Here is a 20,486-nt window from a genome sequence, read left to right as displayed (position 1 = left end):
AAAGAGGACCACACCAATACACATCATAATTAAAATTCCAAGTGCAAAAGAAAAAGAGTGAATATTAAAAGCAGCAAGGGAAATACAAATTATCTACAAGGGAGTGCCCATATGATTGTCAACTGATTTCTCAACAGAAACTATGCAGGCCAGATAGGAGTGGCAAGAAATATTCAAAGTGATGAATAGCAAGAACCTACAACCAAGATTACTCTACCCAGCACAGCTATCATTCAGAACTGAAGGTCAGATAAAGAGCTTCTTCACAGATAAGAAAAAGCTAAAGGAGTTCATCACTGCCAAACTAGTATTATATGAAATGCTGAAAAGTATTCTTTAAAAAGAGGAAGAAACTGAAACCGGTTTGGCTCAATGGATAGAACGTTGGTCTGCGGACTGAAAGATCCCAGGTTCGATTCAGGTCAAAGGCATGTACATTGGTTGTGGGCACATCCCCAGTAGGGGGTGTGCAAGAGGCAACTGGTCGATGTTTCTCTCTCATCGATCTTTCTAGCTCTCTATCCCTCTCCCTTCCTCTCTGTAAAAAGTCAATAAAATATTTTTTTTTAAAAAAAAAGAGGAGGAAGAAGAAAAAGGTAAAGATAAGAATTATGAACAACAAATATTTATCTATCAACAAGTGAATATAAAAATCAAGTGAATAAAAAAATCTGATGAACAGAATAATCTGGTGAATATTATAGAATCAGGGGCATAGAAAGTGAGTGGACTGACCACCCTCAGGGGTTGTGGAAGATGCAGGAAGAGACTGGACAAAAATTGTACACCTATGGATAAGGACAGTGGAGGGAGGGGACGGTAAGATCAGAGGGTGGGGTGGGATCCAGGTGGAGGGTACTATGGGGGGGAGGAACAACTATAATAATCTGAACAATAGATTTAATAGAAATAAATAAACAATAAAAAATAAATGTTACTGTGTGAGGAAGAGAAGTGGATGCAAGAGCAGAATGCTGTTATTGGAGCTGGATGGAGGGCACCTGGTACCCGCGGTTCATTACACTTTTCTATTTTCATGTATATTTTAAATCACCATGCCTGTGCCTCACGCTGCAGTCAGGCATGGCCTTCTGGGTTGCATCAGACTGGAAGTTTATTTGACACAATGGAGGGCCCATGGGTGGGGAAGCAGTAGGCAGAGTTGAGGGCAAGTAACATACAGGCCACCCTCGCTCTGCAAGTAGCTGTGGGTCCACAAATATGACCATGTGAGGTGACCCAATAACCAACAGGTAAGATTGTTGTCCTACGAGCTTTAAAATTTTTTCTCAAAACATTCAATGACAGTAATAAATGTATATAGAAATCAAAAAATAGTTAAGCTAGCCAAAACCGGTTTGGCTCAGTGGATTGAACGTCGGCCTGTGGACTGAAGGGTCCCAGGTTCGATTCCGGTCAGAGGCATGTACCTTGGTTGCGGGCACATCCTCAGTGGGGGGTGTGCAGGAGGCAGCTGGTTGATGTTTCTCTTTCGTCGATGTTTCTAACTCTCTATCCCTCTCCCTTACTGTGTAAAAATCAATATATATATATATATATTTTTTTAAATAGTTAAGCTATTATTTACTTAGTACACTGATTTAAATCTTTAGAAATACTGGAAGTGTTTTGGGATGGGCTTCCCACATCATACTTTTTTCACAACCATCTCTGAGGAAGCATCTCTGAGAAGTCCCTGCGTGTGAAATCCCGTCAGTCACTTCCTCTGCGACATCTGCACCGTTTCCTCCCTCATGTTGACAAGGTCACCTTCGTCAACTTCCTCATAGCAGCAGCGCCAGCCTTTCCACGGTCAAATACAAGCCAGTTCATGTTCAGTTTGAATTCTGCCACACTGTGCATTACTGTCACATTTTGTTATGATGCTTTCAATTTCTTCCAAGCCTCAGCTAAAGAAATTGTAAAATCTCCAGTCATAGCAGCAATAGCCTGTCCTAAAGTGCATGGAAAGTGGAAATAACCTCTTTGTCCACTGGCCGAATTGATGAGAGCTGTGTTTGATGGTAAAAAAGCAAGTTTTGACACTTTTATTCAAGTCGCTAAGAGAATGAGGAGCTAACACATCAGTGGCACTAAACGCACTAGCTCTGCAGCCCGCTCCACTGCCGGGAGAACAGGAGACTGTCATCCCGAGTGAGCAGAGTTCACAGATGTGCAGCAACCAGCCACCCACAGATGAGAGGAGGGGCCTGGGCAGGTCACTGGCGCTGATGCGCATCTGCTCTGTGGATGTGCTTTCTGGACTGAAGAGCTAGCATCCGAGTTAGTACATGTCCACAGCAACTGAAATTTGAACCATGTTGCTGGGAGACTGGGTTATTTACCCAAACGGTGGTATACAATTTGTGCATGCTGAAGCCACAAAGCAGGAACTACCTGTGCTGGAAATAGAGAAATATAGGGTGGGGCAAAAGTAGGTTTACAGTTGCTTGTATGGAAGATAAACAATTAATAAATAATAATAAACTGTTTTGCATAGTCACAGTTGTAAACCTACTTTTGCTGCTGTACAGTGACCTCTTCCCCGCCAGCCCCACAGATTCAAGTCACACTAAGACCCGACTCCTCTGGGATCACCCTCACCCAGGGTTTCTCCACCTCAACACTTTTGACATTTTAGTCGGGTCTTTGTTGTGGAGCTCCTGTACACTGTAAGTGTCCATAGCAACATTTCTCTGGCCAGTAGCATCCCCCAACTGTGACAACCAAAAGTCTCAATATTGCCAATATTTTGACATATTGCCACAAAAATCACAAGTGGGAAAGCACTGCCGGAGACAAAGGGCCACAGTCCCACCAGCACCTCCCGCGCACTGAGCTTCCCGCCAGCACTTCAGTCTGCTCTCAAATATGAGATTAAAGAGCACCAGGCAGCCAAGGAAAGCCTTGGCAGGACACACACCAGAGCAAAAGCCAGAGCCAAAAATGGGAACTATTTTAACAAATTAAGATTATCATTAATATTTTTAAAAAGGTATTGATTGCATCCATGAAATAGGACATAAAGGACAAGGTCAGAGAAAAAAACTGGGAAATTAGAGGACTCGTTCAGTAGCTTAGGGAAAAAAGAAAAAGGTGTGGAGGATATCAACGTAACTCAGGCAGTTCCTAGAACTGAAGGATGTGATTTCGGGGCTTCGAAGGAGTGAAGTGCTCAGTTCACTGAAAAGTAAACCAGCTCTGCACTGTCCAGTCTGCCGCACTAAGAAGTAAACACCCCAAGCTCCCGGCAAGGAAAATGGATCAAAGGCACCAAGTCATCAGAAAGGATTCAGACTTCCAACTAACGCAGTGCCATCAGTTCTCTAAAGGGGAATTATTTCGAACCTAGACTCTATACTCAAATTATCATTGATATGTGAAGACAGAATAAACACACGTTCAGACACACAAGGTCTCAAAAAGACTCCTCCCCAGCTCTTTCTCAGGAAGCTGCTAGAGGGCATTCTCCACAAAAATAAGGGACTAAGCCAAAAAAAAAGAAAGAAAAATGGGCTACGGAAAATGGTAAATTTAACAAAGGAGGATGAGGATGCTCTCAGGACAAATGTATGACTTGTCCAGATGAGGTAAGAAGCTGTGAGGGAGGCTTCCTTCTGTGATGGAGAGACCATGCCTATCACTGTGATGGTCCCAAGACAAAATCAGACAGACAACTGGGAGTTTTTACATCAGTTAGTGACAAGAACAAGACAACAAAATATCAGGAAGTGAGCAGGGTAGAGTCACTGCATGACTCAACAGCTCAGCACTACCTTTCCAATGCTCAGAATATTGATCTTACCAAAATTAAGACCCAGTAACACAGTAATGGAGGGGGGTTAGGGTCTGGGTATGTAGAAGGTAAGGCTTAATATCAGAGACACAGAGGAGCTAGGATTGAAAGCAGGGAGGCAGGGAAGGGGAGGCGAAGGGGATAGGAAAGGTATGGGGTGGAGCAGGGCTTAGAAAAGAAAAACAGGGATGGCAGATCCATTGTTACAAGCCTTACTGAATCACCTCTCCTTAATATGCATACAACCTTGATTTAAAAATAACTCACCCCCTACGGTTGTCCCCCTTTCTTGAGCTACAGGGGAAATGTTGGAGGGTTACTATTCTCCATTTCACCCCAGGGCAGACGGTCAGTCTCGGTGAGGTCACATGGCTCCAGGAGAGAAAGCCAGTATCAAAACTCAGAGGGCTTCCTCCAGGACCCTAAGTTCAGAAGGCAGCTCCAGGTTTCCTTTAGCACAGGCCCGGCCTCCTTCCTCAAATAAAGCCACACAAGGCCACCTCCAGCCAGCCCCACAATACGCTAGTGCGTATTGTGAAAAACAGATATTTTCCAGGCCCCTTTCATCAGCTGTAAAATAAAGATGAGACCTACTATAAGTCTCAGGGCTAAATGTGCATAAAGAGCTTAGTGCAGGGCCTGATGAACATTTACTTGAGGATTCTGTGGAACATGTACCCAACCAGTGATCAAATCCCTCAGGCACAAGTCTAATCTTGCAGGCAGTCTGGTTGCCAGAAAGCATCTTCCTAAAACTCGGCTCTCGGGGCAGAAACCATCAACCTAGTTTGCAAAGCTACACTTTCCATTTACAAAGATAATGGTCAGGACTAATGGAACCAATACTGAAGATTTAAATGAAGCTGAGCCTGCAATACACACACCTGAGCATTCTTTGTAATAGCAAAGCTGGGAAACAATTATAAAATAGTCCATTCAGTCCTAGCCAGTTTTGGCCTGCAGACCAAAGCCCAGTTTTTGCCAAAGCCGGTTTGGCTCAGTGGATAGAGCGTTGGCCTGCTGACTCAAAGGTCCCAGGTTCGATTCTTGTTAAGGGCATGTACCTTGGTTGTGGGCACATCACCAGTGGGAGTGTGCAGGAAGCAGCTGATAGATGATTCTCTCTCATCGATGTTTCTAACTCTCTCTTCCTCTCTGTAAAAAAAAAAAAAAAAAATCAATAAAATATATTAAAAAATAAAATAAAATAAAACAAAGGGTCCCAGGTTCGATTGTGGTCAAGGGCACGTATCTTGGTTGAAGGCTCCTCCCCGGCCCAAACGCTGGTCAGGGTACATGTAGGAAGCAACCAACCGATATTTCTCTCACATCAAATTTCTGTCTTTTCCTCTCTAAAAATCAATGGAAAAATATCGTGAGGATTAACAAAATAAAAATTAAAAAATACTTTGTTCAAACAGGGAACTTTATGGATGTTAAAAACAGTGAGATCTGTATGTGCAATGTGAAAATGTCTAGGTTATGCCAGTATAAAGAAAAATGCATACACCTAAAATTAATACATTATTTAATGTTAACTGTAGTTGAAAAAAAAAAGTAATGTTTTTGAGGGGAAATACGCCACACTTCCAATAGCCCCCTGGAGGATGTTGTGTCGTGAGATCACAGGCACCGCAACAGGGAGGAGTAGGGAACTCGAAGTTGGGTGTTGGTGTCACTTGTTAATGGCTAAGGCCAACTAATCAGGAGCCCCAGTGCTTCGCAGATGAACAAAAACCATGACAACAAATTATCTAAAAACTGTAGGCCTTTTTATTCAGTTAAGAGGTAGACAGATGAACATGGAAGGCTGTCCCATCTAATTTGCCCAAAGTTCACACTCCATTCATCCATCTCACACTGTCAGAAATCTTAAAGAAACCACAACTGCCAGGGGCTTTTCTTCCTACTTCTTCATGGCAATAAGTCAGTCAGTCCACTGCTTGCAGGAAGTTACTAATTTAAATTCTTACTGTGCCCAAGAACCTCGTCCCCACAAATGCCACAAACACCAGCAGAACCTGCCACTGCCAACAGGAGGGCAGAGTGCAAATGACTATTTGTCTAAGAGACTACAAGGGAAGCTTCAGATATGTTTTTGTTGTTAAGTCCCTGTGCGTGTTCAGGCAGAAGCTGGTGACACCCCCAAACAGAGCACACTCACTGTATGTCAAATGGCTCTGAATGGTGTTTAAGAAAACAAAGAAATCACACGTTATCTTCAGACACAACATTAAAACATAATGGAATTGAAGCCGGGTACAAAAAGTAGATAAATATGTACAGGAAGTCACAGCCAATAGGAACCAGTGGAAACCTGGCTATTTAAATAGCTAATTTTGAGACAAGTCATATTTAGCACAAAAGCAAATGTAGCACAAGTAATACTTCCTCCCACAGCTCCCAAACTGTAAAGATTGTCCTGGGTCTCCTGTATCACCGCAATCGTTCAGAGGAGCAGGGATGCTGCGATGGTCCAAACACTGGCACAATTCTCATCCCGAATAGTTTCTGCTGAGGATGACATATTTGAAGAACGCCATGATAGCAGCGCTGATTACACCAGAAATGGGGACCGTGACAAACCAGGCCATGAATATGTTGCGAAAAAGTCGCCAGTCAACAGCCTTTTTGGATCGGAGCCAGCCAACGGACACAACAGAGCCCACCTAGGAGAGAAGCAGGCAAGAGAATTGGTTACTAAGTTCCAATGGTACTCTGGTAGAGAGGCGTGATGTAGTAGGTAAGGAGCCCCAGACTGCTGAACTAGACCAAGCCCATGAAAGCTGGTGTATAACAGGTTAAGGAGATTACCTGTGGGAGAATGAAGGCAATATAAAAACCCAACCATTCAATTTACTGGTATTAACTGGGGTATATTATGGTAGGATAAGAACACTACCTTTTCCTTCTGAGCTACTGGAAGTTAATGACTTGCACCAATAATAATTTGTAAGTTACTTTTAAGTTGTAGGTTTTTCCAAGATTGTTCTATAGTGAGGCTATTAGCTGATCACCTGCTGGGAGATCTTGGAAGAAAAGAGTTACTCACAAGGAAGCGATTCTCCCTTTCCCTTAAATTACATGACAGGCCACCAAGCAACCCTAGGGCTCAATAGGTTTCTTAGCGCTTCAATCCTGACAGGCTCTATATAAACTGCCCTTCAACCATCACAGACTTGCTGGCTCTACAGGAAAGGACTTTTGCATCATTTGGGGAGAGTATTATCTGCTTAAATAAGAGTAAAGAAATTGTAAAGTGTAAGGCTTTATATTATTGACACATGTCCTTAACTTGCAACTCTTCAAGATTGCACTGCATAAGTTTCTAAACCAAAGTCTGTGTGTGTGTGTGTGTGTGTGTGTATAAAAAGCCTAGCCCAGCCGGCATGGCTCGGTGGTTGAATGTCGATCTATGAACCAGGAGATCATGGTTCGAAACCCGGTCAGAGCACATGCTTGGGTTACAGGATCCATCCCCAGTGTGGGGAATGCAGAAGGCAGCTGATCAATGATTCTCATCACTGATGTTTCTAGATCTCTTCCTTCCACTTGAAATCCATAAAAATACATATATATTTTAAAAGCTTACATATTACCAGAACCATTCAAATGACACCGCATGTGACATAACACTTACTTTACAATGAGTTGTACTGATGGGAAGGCCAATGTTGGATGCAATTACCACAGTAAGGGCAGATGCCAGTTCAATACTGAAGCCACTGTGGACACAAAAAGATGACTTGTTAAGAATGAAACTTGGTTTTTTTGATAAGCTACCACTACCTCAAAGTTAATGCCAACTTGCTACGCCCCACTCTCGGACCTCTTTAAAGGACTAGAACTCTTAAAATCTCCCTTCAATCAGGCCATGGGAATTCTCTTCTCTAACATGTGAGGTTTCAAAGTTTCGTGGAAGCCCATGAACAACATTCACTTTTGTTAGACGTCCATTTTGGGTTCCAAATAAAACAAAGGCACCCGGCCAGCATGTCTCAGTGGGTGAGCGTTGACCAATGAATCAGGCGGTCATGGTCTAATTCCCGGTCAGGGCACGTGCCTGTGTTGCAGGCTCTATCTCCAGTATGGGGTGTGCAGGAGGCAGCCCATCAGTGATCCTCTCATCACTGATGTTTCTATTTCTCTCACCTTCTCCCTTCCTCTGAAAGGTTAAAACAAAACAAAATAAAACAAAACAAAACAAAAAACAGACCATCATAAAAAAACAAAGACTGATTACTGAGTATATCATCTTCCTCAAAAAAAGTTATTGTTTTGAGACCACTGGAATTAAATAAATATTTGACCAAAATTAGGCTTAAGGGGCATATAATAAGTAAAATCTAAAAAGTTCATAGCAACAGTGAGATCATCAAGAACTTATACAAACTGGGTCACTTTAACTAAAGAGTGATTCATGTGGCAGCACCACAGCTGTGTGTACCTCAGGAACAAGACCCCCTTCCCAGCTTACCTGGAGGGTGTGATTGGCGTCAGATCTTTGCCCATGGTCTGAATGACTCTCCTTCCCCAGACCCACAGACCAATGCAGATGCCAACACCACCATACAGCAGAAGCCATATTGGGGTTGCTTCTTTTGAAGATACATCTCCCCTTTCATAAACCAGGTACAGGGCAACCAGAGGGCCAATGGCGTTGCTAAAAGAAAAATGAGGCAAAGATGAACTTTTCAGACAAAACTAAAAACTAAGGAACTTAATAGTTGTCTTGAATGAAGCCTGGAGCTAATTAGCAAATAGGTCTGTTTCACAGAAAATGAATGGAACCCACGTACAGAAGAGGAGAGCTGCTCTGAGGGGCACCATGCATATGGGGACTGTCTTCTCACAGGGAGCCTAAAGCAACTCTGCTCCAACAGTTTATGAATCACAGAACTAAAGCCAATAGCCTGCAAACTCTATGGTGTCACAAGGCAATGATGTTGTTTTCCACCTTACGTCCCAAAATTTATTATCAGAGAACTGAGCCCCATCTCCATAGACAAAAAGGCTTCTCTGAACAATATCTGTTTACCACTTACAGATATCTCTCCAAAGAAAATTTTGCTGCTGGTTTTATTAAGTAAATTAACTGCTAGTACCTCATCCTATCTAGATATTCAGTCTCACAGATGGTATAAGCATCACAGCCACAAGCATAGCCTTATAAAAATATAAGCAGTTTAAAAATAGAATAAGCGCTAAGATTCAAAGTCACCAACCTGACATCATTGCCACCATGGGCAAATGAGCCAAAGCAGGCCGTGAGGATCTGCAGGAACTGGAAGAGGAGAGATACTTCTGGTTTATCCTGATCGTTCCATTCTTCTAGTGAGCTACTACTTCCTTTTCGGTCAGCCAGACCCATCTCTGCCTTGATGCTCATGTCCATCTCAGAGGCCGAGTGAATGTCAGACACAGCATTGCAGTAGCTGGTGTAACTGTCCATTCGAATTCGCTTCTTGCTGTCTGCATTCGGCCACGTCAGCTTCTCCATCTCCTCACCTTTCTGCTCACCTTCTTTGGCACGAAATGAATCCAGAGGCATGCCACAAATTGCCATGGTATAGGAAGTGTAGCTATTGTTGCGCCTCAAGGGTTTGTCACCAGAGTCTCCCATGCAGTCGCCCACCTTGGCAAGATGCAGTTTGTGCAGCAGCTCTTTGTACAAGCCGGAGTCCTTGTGCACGGTGTGATACTGGTAGTGGCCACTGGAGTTGATCTGGTTACTGACGGCCTGGTTGAACTGCACAAGGTTCCCATTAGGCAGCTGCACGGCACCTGGCCAAGACCAAAGGACTCGTCAATACAAAGAGCATCAGGAAAGACAGTGAGTCTCTTCACCAGCAGAAAAGTGAAACTGTTTCCCCGCCGAAGAAATTCCACTCACCGTTCATGGGCCCGTCCAGGCTGGTTTCCTCTTTCAGGTCCACACTGGGAAGCTGCTCTCGCTCCGGCACTTCCTCCAAGTCTCCCAGCTTGAAGGAGACAGTCCTCTCTTCCACCACAGCCCGCAAGGGCACGGTGGCAGGCCCCACCTCAGAAATGGGGCTCCGGATTTCAATGTCACCAAGAGACAGCTTTGCTTCTTCGTGGTCTTCTTTCAAGCTATTCTTTTTTTCCATTAAGGGGCTTACCGAAGGACTAGACTTTATTTCTCCTAGAAAGAAAGAAATTTTTGTTTGGTTTTGACCAAGCCAACTTGTTCCACATCTCCCCTTCCCCCACTTCAAAAAAGTCCATCTCAACATATGTAATCTTCAGTACAAATTCAGAAGTAATCTTTCTATCTGTTGTATTTGCCACATCTCATTTCTCCTGGGAGGAAAACAGCAATGCAGGACACTTAGTATCAGGGGCTGCAGTCTTTCAGTAAAGGCCCAAAAAGCAAAAGCTTTGTGGGTTCTGTCGTGTCCTTTCCTTTACAGTCCTTTGCACGTAAGCCATGCTTAGTTCCCTGCTGACCTGTTCTGTAGTGAAAGGTATAATAACTCAAGCCAAGGCTGGCAACGGATTGAAATTTGGACTGCATCTAGTTCATGTTTTTATAAAAGAATTCCCCCAAAAGTTCCTCCATGAATTCAAGCAAAGCAGCACAGCTCAGTGCAGGCAACTGAAGATGACAACTCTAATTTCCACTTCTATAAAAGAGAGATGTGCCTGTGTCTAAATTCCACAACCAGGTAGGGGTATTTTCTGCCTATCAAGCCAATGCCCAGAGTTTGCATGCTCATTCAGGCATCACAGTCAAGCCAGAGCTGGATATAAAAATTAGGGAGACTGGTATCATCCTCTCCCAGACTAAGGGGAAACAAGGTCAGCAAGTACTGAAGCCTCGTTCCCCCCGTGCGCAGGCGCTCAGTGCGGTGGCATGACACAGCACTGCTCCCCAGGCCACTGCAGCTGGTGCTGCCTCCCTTGCAAATAGCAAACCACATCACCAATTGAGCATTTACAAGTGAAAAGGGCAAAGAAAGATTATATTAAGAGAACTCCACCAATAAGGAAAGGAATACAAGATTTGAGACTAACCAAAATTTACTTAGTGTTTAATTATAGTACAACACTGTGTGTAGGCCTAAAAGAAGCCTAAATGACACTTGGAAAAGTTCACCTCTAGAATTTGTGCTACAATTCTGAGAACTGTGAAGTCGGATATATTCAACAGCCAGTTTTGAATGTCTAAATACGAAGTTTCACACAGAATGAGGGTAAATGTTTCCTCTAGGAAAGCATTTTGTACCTGATCCATATTTTTCATTAAGGTACTCTTAAGTATTCTCATTTAATGTAGTCTTCACCATCTATTTGTCTATTACCGGAAACTGTACTTTTTCTCTTAGTGATACAGTTCACTAATATATGCCCAGCTTATGTCCCCAGCATAGGCCTAACATTCCCTCTAACCAGTCTCAGATAATTTTAAGTCAATAAGAATATAACTTTGATGATAAACCCATAGCTTCAAATATTCATTTAAAATGACATTGTCAATATATCCAAATGGTGGAATTTTATAGGTGGCCGAATAAAAAGACAGCACATTACAAGTTACATTTTCTGCTACAATGTGATACTTACGTTCAATTTTCCTCTTCATCCTGGGACATACAAAGAACCAGACGATAAGGGCACAGAGAACTGCACATCCCACCGAGATGAGGATGGTGCCCCACAGAGGAAGTTTGTCAAAGCCCAGCACTAGGAGATAAAATGGTGCATCTTGAAAACCCCAGGGCTAAAGCCCTTGCAACGGTGTGTAAACCCTCCTGTGGGGACTCAGGTTCCCCACGCCAGCCCATCGCCCCTCAGCAGCTGCCAGCATTAGGTCCACAGGAGCTACTGTGCTCATGGCTACAGACTTGGGAGGAAAATCTAGTTGTCACCTGACACCCACACCAGTCTGGCCCACTTTAAATACCTACTAGACTGACTCCCTGTCTCCCAAGTGCCTTCACAAACTAGCCTTTTCCCTTTCTTTGTCTTAGACAGGGGGATTACTCTACTGACAATCTACTAGCTCTGAAAATGGAACCACTCCACTCCCGTCTCCAGATGGTGGCTGTGCACGTTACATAGGAAGGTGCCAGAGTCACATCTGTTATACTGATAGAATTCTCTGTGGTGTTATCACAGCCATTGTACTATCCTCCAGCAAAATCCTTTAAAACAAGATTATTATCTCTTAGACTCATCAAACTAAGATACAGAAAAGAAGTATATCATCTATCAAAACATAAGAACAGTTCAAAGGAGTCTTTCACAAAAGGAAAATAACTTAGTGGTAGTTGTAATCATAAGCTGTATCTTAGAAACTGGTCTACTTTTTCATAAGGCTCAGGGATCATTAATATTAGCCACCATCTGCTTACCACTGACATGTCCAAGCCTCTAGTGTATATTTATGACAAAAGCAAAACACCAGAGAATCTATTTAAGCATAAAAGATGTTATGACTTCTAGCTTGTCCAAGAGCTTAGTCACTTATAGTTATTCTGCTTTTGCTTATTATTAATTACTTATAAAATGAAAATTCTATTGGCCCCTCAAAAACGATTACTATTTTAGTCATATGTAAATTGAGAACCCTTCAAAATGCAAGTTTTATAACGACTACAAGTCTTTTCATTTCAATTCCCACTATCAAGCTTGATCATGTAAAGTCACACAAACTATAAGATACATGAAATTCAATCAATATCATCATCACAATTTAAATTTGTCCATATCCCAAGTTTAAAAAGGGAAATGGAAATAGTTTTTCTTGTAAATGATCCACAAAAGGCAAAATAAAAATACCTAAGTTCCCTTTTCAAAGTTTCTAATTTCACTGAACTATGAGCTCTGCTGCTGCTACATAAACCCGTGCTGAGAGCATCTTGGAGACTTCTTAGGTTAGCATGAAGAACCCAATTTAAACCAATGCAAGTGCTGCACGTAAGCTTTTCCGTGCCTGCAGCATTTGGTAAGGTGTGTAGTATGTTCTAAGATCAATATGCTCATAGGTCTTGCAGCTTCCAGATACTGTTCCAGTTCCCGTTCCCTTCTCCCTCACTATGTGCATGTGTCCTGGGCAACAACATACATGTAATACTTCCAAAGCCAAAGGACAGGAGCACTAACTTAATGGTCAAAGGCCCTCATGCCAAATGAACCTAGACAGCACAACTAAGCTGATCAAGACAGGTGAGCCCTGCCGACAGGTTACAAGTTGTCAACCTTTTCCATTTGCTAAATTAAACATGCATCATAATTTAATCCACTAATTGCCTTAGCCCCAACATGAAGTAATAGTTCAATTTTTACATTCCCACAAAGTACTTTATCTCTTAGCTGCATATATTCTTCTTCCACATGCACTTAGACCAGGTGTTAAACATCCCAACTCTTAAAAAAATAAATAAATAAATAAAAATAAACATCCCAACTCTTCTTATTCAAGCAGATTTAGGGGAGTAAATTAATACAATAAAAGTAACTCCATTTGGGAGAGAAAATGAAAATATCAAGCAAACCAATGCTAAATGGCTGATTATTGAACACCAGACATAACTAAGAACTCTTCAGCAGCCAGGAGTTCAGGCCAGTACCAATGCCAATATTTTTGGCATAGATAGGAGAAAGGGAGGGAGAAGACCATATTGTCTTGGGTCCTGTGAAGACTAAAGAGTAAAGGTCTGTAGTGATTTAGAATCTGAGCAGGTCTCTTTGGTTGAAAAACTATCTAGGTTAACTCAGCATACACTAGCCTGCAGCCTTCTGAAATGGGTGCAGGCCAGCCACCTTCTAGGAGATTTCAGCCCTGTAAAGCAAAAAGGGGTAAATTGGGCATTTAATGCAAGTTTCGTAAACAACTTTAAATTCACATATAAATATTTTTATATATACTTACAAGGTGCTCCAGTATACATGATGGAAAACAGGTTTATCCCAACCGTGCAAGCATAGAAAACTGGCAAAGCTCGCAAACCATTAGGAACTGGATCTTCCTGTAAAATAACATTAAGATCAATACCCAAAAGCTGTGAAATTAACCATGTCTATAGAGCCTTGTAAAAGGGCAAGTTCAGGAATTCTGGTGCCAATAGCTGTTTCTCCACGGTAGTTCCCAAGCCCAGTGGTTTATTCTACATCTGCTCCTGGAAGTCTGTTCATCAAGGTCAATTTACAGCTACCTGAATTTAAGTTTATGTTTTTGTTTTGAGTTTTTGTTTTATCAAAACAAGACTATACCAGTAATGTCCCAGAAAATTGGTTAACACTAAGGGTTCCAGATGTAAATCTGAACACACACCTGAAGGTATAGAAGACATTTGTTAAGAGATGTCAAGAAACAGACCTTGATATGTTAGAACATTTCTTACCTCAAAGATTTCTTAAAAATACCCTATGTAGTACAATATACCTGTAACAACCACCTTATCTAGACATCTAATACACAAATTATTAATGTTTTACCCAAGTGCTAAGAATAAAACCAATTATGCACAAGATTACCCCTCATCATTCAACAGACTGTGCCAAGCACTATTCTTGGCACTGAAATACAGAAGTAAATTAAATAATGTCCCTGCCATCATAGAGCTGATATTTACATTCTAACATAGAATAATGTAAAGTACTGACAAATGTTACGAAGAAAAATAAAGAAGGGTAGGGAGAAATGATGGAAGGAGGCATACATTTTAATTCAGGGAAGGGGGTGGAAGGGAGAATCAGTTAAGCAAAAACATGAATATTTAAGTCAATAACCATGTACACACACTTAGGGGTAGAGGAGCCGGCTACCTGGCTATCTGGTGGGATGGGGGTGGGGAATGGAGGGCAAGGGCAAAATATTCTAGATAGCGATGTCAGCAGTGCAAAGGCCCTGAAGCAAAACTTCCAATGTTTAAGAACAGTAAAAAAGCCAGTGTGACTGGAGACAAGAAGAGCTCCACTTACAACAAATGTGTATTCATTTTGCAGGAAAAGACGGAAGTCGAACACTTAAAGAATGAGAGCATGGATCTGAATACATGGGAAGGCTAACCTGTAAAGATGTTACCTATAGGTTTACTACTGTCTTGATCACAATCCAAAGGAAAAACTTGGGGAGGAAGAGAAAGGTAAAGACCCAAAAGCTAAGCAAAGGTGCCACTCCCAGTCAGTAGAGATGGGCCCTTGCTGAAAAGCACTCTGAGTTTTAGCTCCCCTAGCTACCAGTAAACAGCCAAAATAAAGACAATGAGCAGCACAGAGAACCTAGGGACTGTTAAGCTTTCCTGAGCAACTCAAATAATGAGGGTCACACCCCAAGGGCAGTCAATAGGTTATGAACCTGAGGGATATACAAGTTTTTCTTTTAAGAACTACCCATGGTTTGAAGAAAACTCTCCAAAGAACCTAAAAATCTCCCCTCCCGTGCCCCCCTGTCAAAACCCATTAGGGTTCTACAGACTTAAGTAGGGACTTCTCATAACAAATTTTCAAATAATATTTGGTATTTTGATATCAAACTGAACTTGGTCAAAAAGGAAGTAACCATGCATTTTCATTTTCTTTTTTTTATGTATTTTTATTGATTTCAGAGAGGAAGAGATGGAAACATCAATGATGAGAATCACAGATCAGCTGCCCCCTGCATGCCCCCTATGGGGATCAAGCCCAAACCCAGGCACATGCCCTTGATTGGAATAGAACTGGGTATTCTTCAGTCCACAGGCCGATGTTCTATCCACTGAGCCAAACCAGCTAGGGCTGTATTTCTTTTCCTGTATAGCTCAATTACCATACATATGCCAAAGTAATCAGTAATAAATTACATGGAATAGGGAATGATGACTACTACTATAGTTTATTATGAAATAACAGGCTCATGGTTTAAAAAAATAAAAGTTCATAGAGTCTAGGTAAAAGGAGAGACCTGAGCAATCTATCTCTCCCTTTTACTCCAGACTTTCCAGTCACTCCTGTTCCCACTGGTTAAAATGTAAAGAAGGCTAACAATTTTATGAAATACTTATTATTAAACGACCCACTGAACATTTCCTTAAAACTTTATCTGGAAATAACGTGTTTTATTCATTTATGTGGGATGGGAAAGGGATTTCCATAATCCCCCATCTTCAACCAGAACACTTCATGTTTTACATATTAAATGTTCCAGTAAGCTTGTCTAAAGAAAAAATGTTTTTGAATTTGAAAAGATGTCCTAGATATATTCAATGTGATTCCTAATAGAAAGGAAGGAAAATGCTGAGACTCATTTTAACTAGAATTTAGATACTCAACAGGAAAACCTCCCTTTTATTCCTGTTTATTGCCCAGTCCTTTTTTATTGTTGTTGTTAATCTTCACCCGAGGATATTTTTCCATTTATTTTTATGGGGAGTGGAAGAGAGAGAGAAAGACAGAGAGAAACACTGATGTGATTGGTTGCCTTCCAAAAGAGCCCTGACCAGGGCACAGACTAGGGAGAAGCCTGCAACCAAAGTATGTGCCCTTGATGAGAATCGAACCCAGTACTCTTTGGTCCACAGGCAAACGCTCTATCCACTGAGCTAAACCAGCTAGGGCTATTGCCCAGTCCTTAACAGAATTACCTTATCTCCATTCTGCTTTTTCCTACTAGACTACTCAACACCCTTGGAACAGACATTCAGAGAACAGAAACTTTTTAAAAAGTAATTTCAATGTCAACTTCCAAAACAAAAACTTAAGTTGAAAAATTTTAATAGCCAGGACCCCCAAAAGTTACTCATCTAAGGATGACTTCTGAGTTTAAAACCCATCTAATCAGAAATATTCACTCACTGCCTGAAAACTCATGTTATTGACAGAATGGACAGAATTTATGCATGAGTACATGCCTTAGGGTGGAGTAAAAGGGTAGATGGGTGAAGGGGAGGGGAAAGGGGGAGGTGAGGAAGACCCTCAAAGTCAATTTTGGTTTAAACTATTTCAATTATTCTTGATCATGTCCACCTCATACCCATACAACTTAATATAGCCCTGGCCAGTGTTGCTTAGTTGGTTGAGCATCAAGGTCCAAAGGTCACAAATTCAATTCCCAGTCAGGGCACATGACCAGGTTATGGGTTTAATCCCCAGTAGGGAGCATGCAGGAGGCAGCAGATTAATGTTTCTCTCTCTCTTTCCCTTCCTCTCTCTACAACCAATAAAAACACTTTTTTTAAAAAAAAGAAGTTAATATATCTAACTGAAGCTCTCAATAACTGGCGATAAAAGTACCTAGCATGCATTCCTCAAACAATAGGTATGGCATCTCAAAAATCTCTCGTTGTACCTCAGAGCACTACCATTCCCCGTAAAGAAGATAACTTTGTTTTGCCCAGTATCAGATGCATCTACTTCCCAATAATCAATCAACAGAGAACCAGTGTAAACCTTTATATAAGCAGGAATCTCTAATAAGGGATTCTCTATCAATTTTCCTGGTCACTGATGGCAGAAAGCTGTGTGACTAATAATAATACTAAAACATCTGGTCTGAGATTACTAGCAAGCCTCCAATTTAAGCATCACATTGTCATATGAGACAGCTATGGGAAGTGGGAAGGTAGATGTAGTCATACTAGCTTACAGTATAAACAATACCAAACCCTGAGATAGTTAGTATCAATGAACTATTTACTCTCAAATTATTCCAGGCTACAAATGCTTCAAATTTTCAAAGCACTGAACTGCTTTATTCTTCCATGCTAATGCCAGTCAGTTTCTATAGAGAAGAGGTACAATTCCTTCCCTAGAGAAGCCTACAACTAGACCAAACAAGTGGGTCTGCACATATTCTTACCCCTGGGGATAAAGCTACTTATCTCCCTTCACTCAGATTTCCTCCACCTAGAAGCATTTTTAAGAACTTACAATGGACAGTTAAGAGCCATTTACCTTAAAAAAAAGGACAACTTTGTTTTCTTAGAAAAAAACATTTATTCTCACTGTAACTCAGTCCAATGACAACACCCCTTGTTGTCCACCTTGGAGCCAGCATCAGACTTCTTGATGAAAGAAATGCTATCGAGTCCCTGAAAAGGCATTTTCAAGTGGACAGGAAATGAAACGGCTCTCTGGATTTTTTTTCTGGCCCAGAAAAACAAAACAGTTCTAAGGAATTAGAGTCTAAGTCACAGTGAGAAGCAAAGTTTCCACCTAGAAGCTTATAAACAGGTTATAAGGATAATCAGCTCTACTGAATTAACTATGCAGACCCAACCTACTCTTAGTGGCACTAAGAAAAAAAACCCATAGGGGACATTGTGAATTGTTGAACCCCAAGCTTACAATTCAAAACAGTCTACCTAATGGGGGTTTTTAAGTAGTAATCTGCATATAGCTGGGCAAAACCACCTTAAATACATTTCCCTAATTTTCCACTCCCTGTGTTTCTTATTCCTTGGCATACCAAAGCACTAATTCAATTTTCCCTCCAGAACACCCTTTTGGTGCAAGCTTGCTTCTTTCAGAGAACTTAGCAACATACAAAAGGTGCACAGAACAAAGAATTTTTCAACTGTCCAAGGCCATATATACCTACACACCAATTACACTGCAAGAATGCTATTGGTCTAAATACCAGACACACTAAAGGTCATAAAAGGGGGGAGAGAAATTACCTTACGGAGGATGAACGTCCGAACAAGGTAGAATAAAATTCCGGACATGATACCAGAAAGCAGCGGAGAAATAAACCAAGACAACACTGGAATAGAACACATTAAGAACAAATATCAACAACTCACAAAAGTCGGGAAACCAATACACACTTTAAATTTTAGTATTCTGTTCCCAGAACTTTAATCTGTCCCTCCCTTTTACACAATGTTCCCCAACGTAATGCCATGGAACATGACGAGAATTAAGAAGTCATTCTGAATTAAACATACCAATTTTGACCAGTTCAGACCACTTGACACCTTCCTGTCCTTGTGCCACAAGGGAGAAACCAATGGTTGCGCCCACGATACAATGGGTTCCAGAGATGGGAAGCTTCAAAAACGAAGCCACTAGCTGCCACACGGCGGAACCTGAAACACAGTAAAGTTTTATTTAGTAAACGACAAAACTCCATCATGTATGCAGTGCCTTCTGAAGGAAATCATGTGATAGGCAGGCGTCTGTTCCCCCAACCCGGAGGGGACGACATAACACAGAACTCACCGAACATGGCACTGACCGAGCCGGCCATCAGCAGATGCTGGGTCGTGTTGTACATGGTCACGTCGATCAGGCCCTTCCTAATGGTCTCACTCACTTTGGCTCCCAGCAGAACGGAGCCCACGGTCTCAAAGATGCTCGCCAAGATGCAGGCCTGCTTCAGGGTCACCACTCCCGAGCCCACGGCCGTGCCAAACGAATTCGCTACGTCATTGGCACCCACGGAGAAGGCCAGCACGAAGGCGATGACGAAGCCCAGGATCAGCAACCACAGGTACTTCTCCAGCGGGCCGGTGGCCGTGGCCACGGTGCTGACCATCAGTGTGGCTGCGGTGCTGGCCACCAGCGTGGCCGCGGTGGACGCCATCCCCGAAGCGGCGGCCTTAACTACCGACAACTACTGCGCAGCTTTCAGGCGTGTAAACAGAATGAGAATGAGGTATCACAGACACTCTAATAAATAATATATATTATATAAAATTAAATACTGTAAACTGCGGCGGACACCGGGCCGGCCACTGCTATACGCTGCGCGCGGGCATCTGCGGTCCGGGACGCCTCGAGTTCCGGGGGGCTAGCGGCGCGGCGCGGAAGGCCATGGCGAGGGCGCGCGGGGACACTGGCTCATCCTGGGGGGGACAGAGAACCGCGATGGCGCACGCCCACAGCCCCGGGCTGGGCGCGCGGCCAGCACGTGGCGGGCCCCTCCCCGCGCCCGCCCGCCCGCCCTCCGTGGACACCGAAACAGGCCGCTCCCGCGCGCCGGGGCCGCCAAAAAGGCCGCGGGCGGGCGGACGCACGAGGCAGGAGTCCCGCCTGCCCGGAGAGAAAGCGCCCTTCCCCGCGGCGCCCCACTCACCACGGGAGACGAGGGCGGACACAGACGGGGAGGTCCAGGCGGAGAGCACACGACGGGCGGGGTTGGAACCTCGGAGAAGCAGCGCAGTGCCTCAGCCACGGAGGAGAAGCAGCAACGCTAGCCAGCGGCCATCACTCTGATGGCACCCGCCGCTCCCGCACTTTATAACCGGCGCGCGGCCCACGTGACCCGTCGCGCGCGCGCGCGCCACCTCGGAGCTCCGCCCTCGGTGACGCACTCCCGCCCGCCGGGCTGGCCCAGCGGGAAAAGCCCGGCGCCGGCGCTCATTGGCCCGTCGCGCGCCGGAGGCCACGCCCCCACGGGCAGCTGATCCCTCCGGGCGGAGGAGGCGCGCGGCGGGGCTGGGCCGGGGGTTTCCGCCTCGCCGGGCCTTGCAGCCTGCTAACAGTGGGGGTCGTCTGTGGGGTTCTGAGGCCGCGATCACAGCCGTTCCTGGTTCCTCCCGCGAGCCCCTAATTATGGAGCAGGCCGCGCCCCAATCCGCACTTGGAGGGCATCTGTAACCGGCCGCGTCGGGAGGCCGCGCCTGGCCGGTGATGCTGCGAACCCAGTTCCCGCACATTCCCGCCCCTGGGATGCCCTTGGCCAGACAGGCGCTGCCCCGCCCGGGAGGAGAGGCGCGTTGGCCTCGCTCCCGCATTCGCGCAC

At 43.6% G+C, this 20,486-nt stretch overlaps 1 protein-coding gene across 3 annotated transcripts; it reads right to left on the bottom strand.

The window, feature by feature from the left end:
• Positions 1-5,546: 5,546 nt before the first annotated feature.
• On the bottom strand, positions 5,547-19,987 carry SLC20A1 (solute carrier family 20 member 1; the record flags this gene model as incomplete). Of its 3 annotated transcripts, XM_084900891.1 has the most annotated exons (11): positions 19,818-19,987; positions 18,962-19,587; positions 18,688-18,828; positions 18,418-18,503; positions 13,692-13,788; positions 11,381-11,500; positions 9,690-9,959; positions 9,022-9,580; positions 8,274-8,459; positions 7,437-7,521; positions 5,547-6,465 (listed from the first exon to the last, which is right to left on the bottom strand). In XM_084900891.1, exons 2-11 carry the CDS (start codon positions 19,323-19,325, stop codon positions 6,292-6,294), a joined length of 2,082 nt encoding a protein of 693 aa, XP_084757017.1. In that variant the 5' UTR covers positions 19,326-19,587; positions 19,818-19,987. The 3 variants fall into 3 exon arrangements, with proteins under 3 accessions (XP_084757017.1, XP_084757018.1, XP_084757019.1); XM_084900892.1 differs by lacking the exons at positions 18,962-19,587; positions 19,818-19,987 and adding an exon at positions 13,543-13,601 and having other exon boundaries at positions 18,688-18,734; XM_084900893.1 differs by lacking the exons at positions 5,547-6,465; positions 7,437-7,521; positions 8,274-8,459; ... (1 more) ...; positions 9,690-9,959; positions 11,381-11,500 and adding an exon at positions 13,534-13,601 and having other exon boundaries at positions 19,818-19,956.
• Positions 19,988-20,486: the final 499 nt, after the last annotated feature.

Source organism: Pipistrellus hanaki (genome assembly GCF_964339955.1).
Source record: "Pipistrellus hanaki genome assembly, chromosome: 12".
In the NCBI taxonomy this organism is placed as follows: Eukaryota; Metazoa; Chordata; class Mammalia; order Chiroptera; family Vespertilionidae; genus Pipistrellus; species Pipistrellus hanaki.
This window is presented reverse-complemented; position numbering and strand designations above follow the sequence as displayed.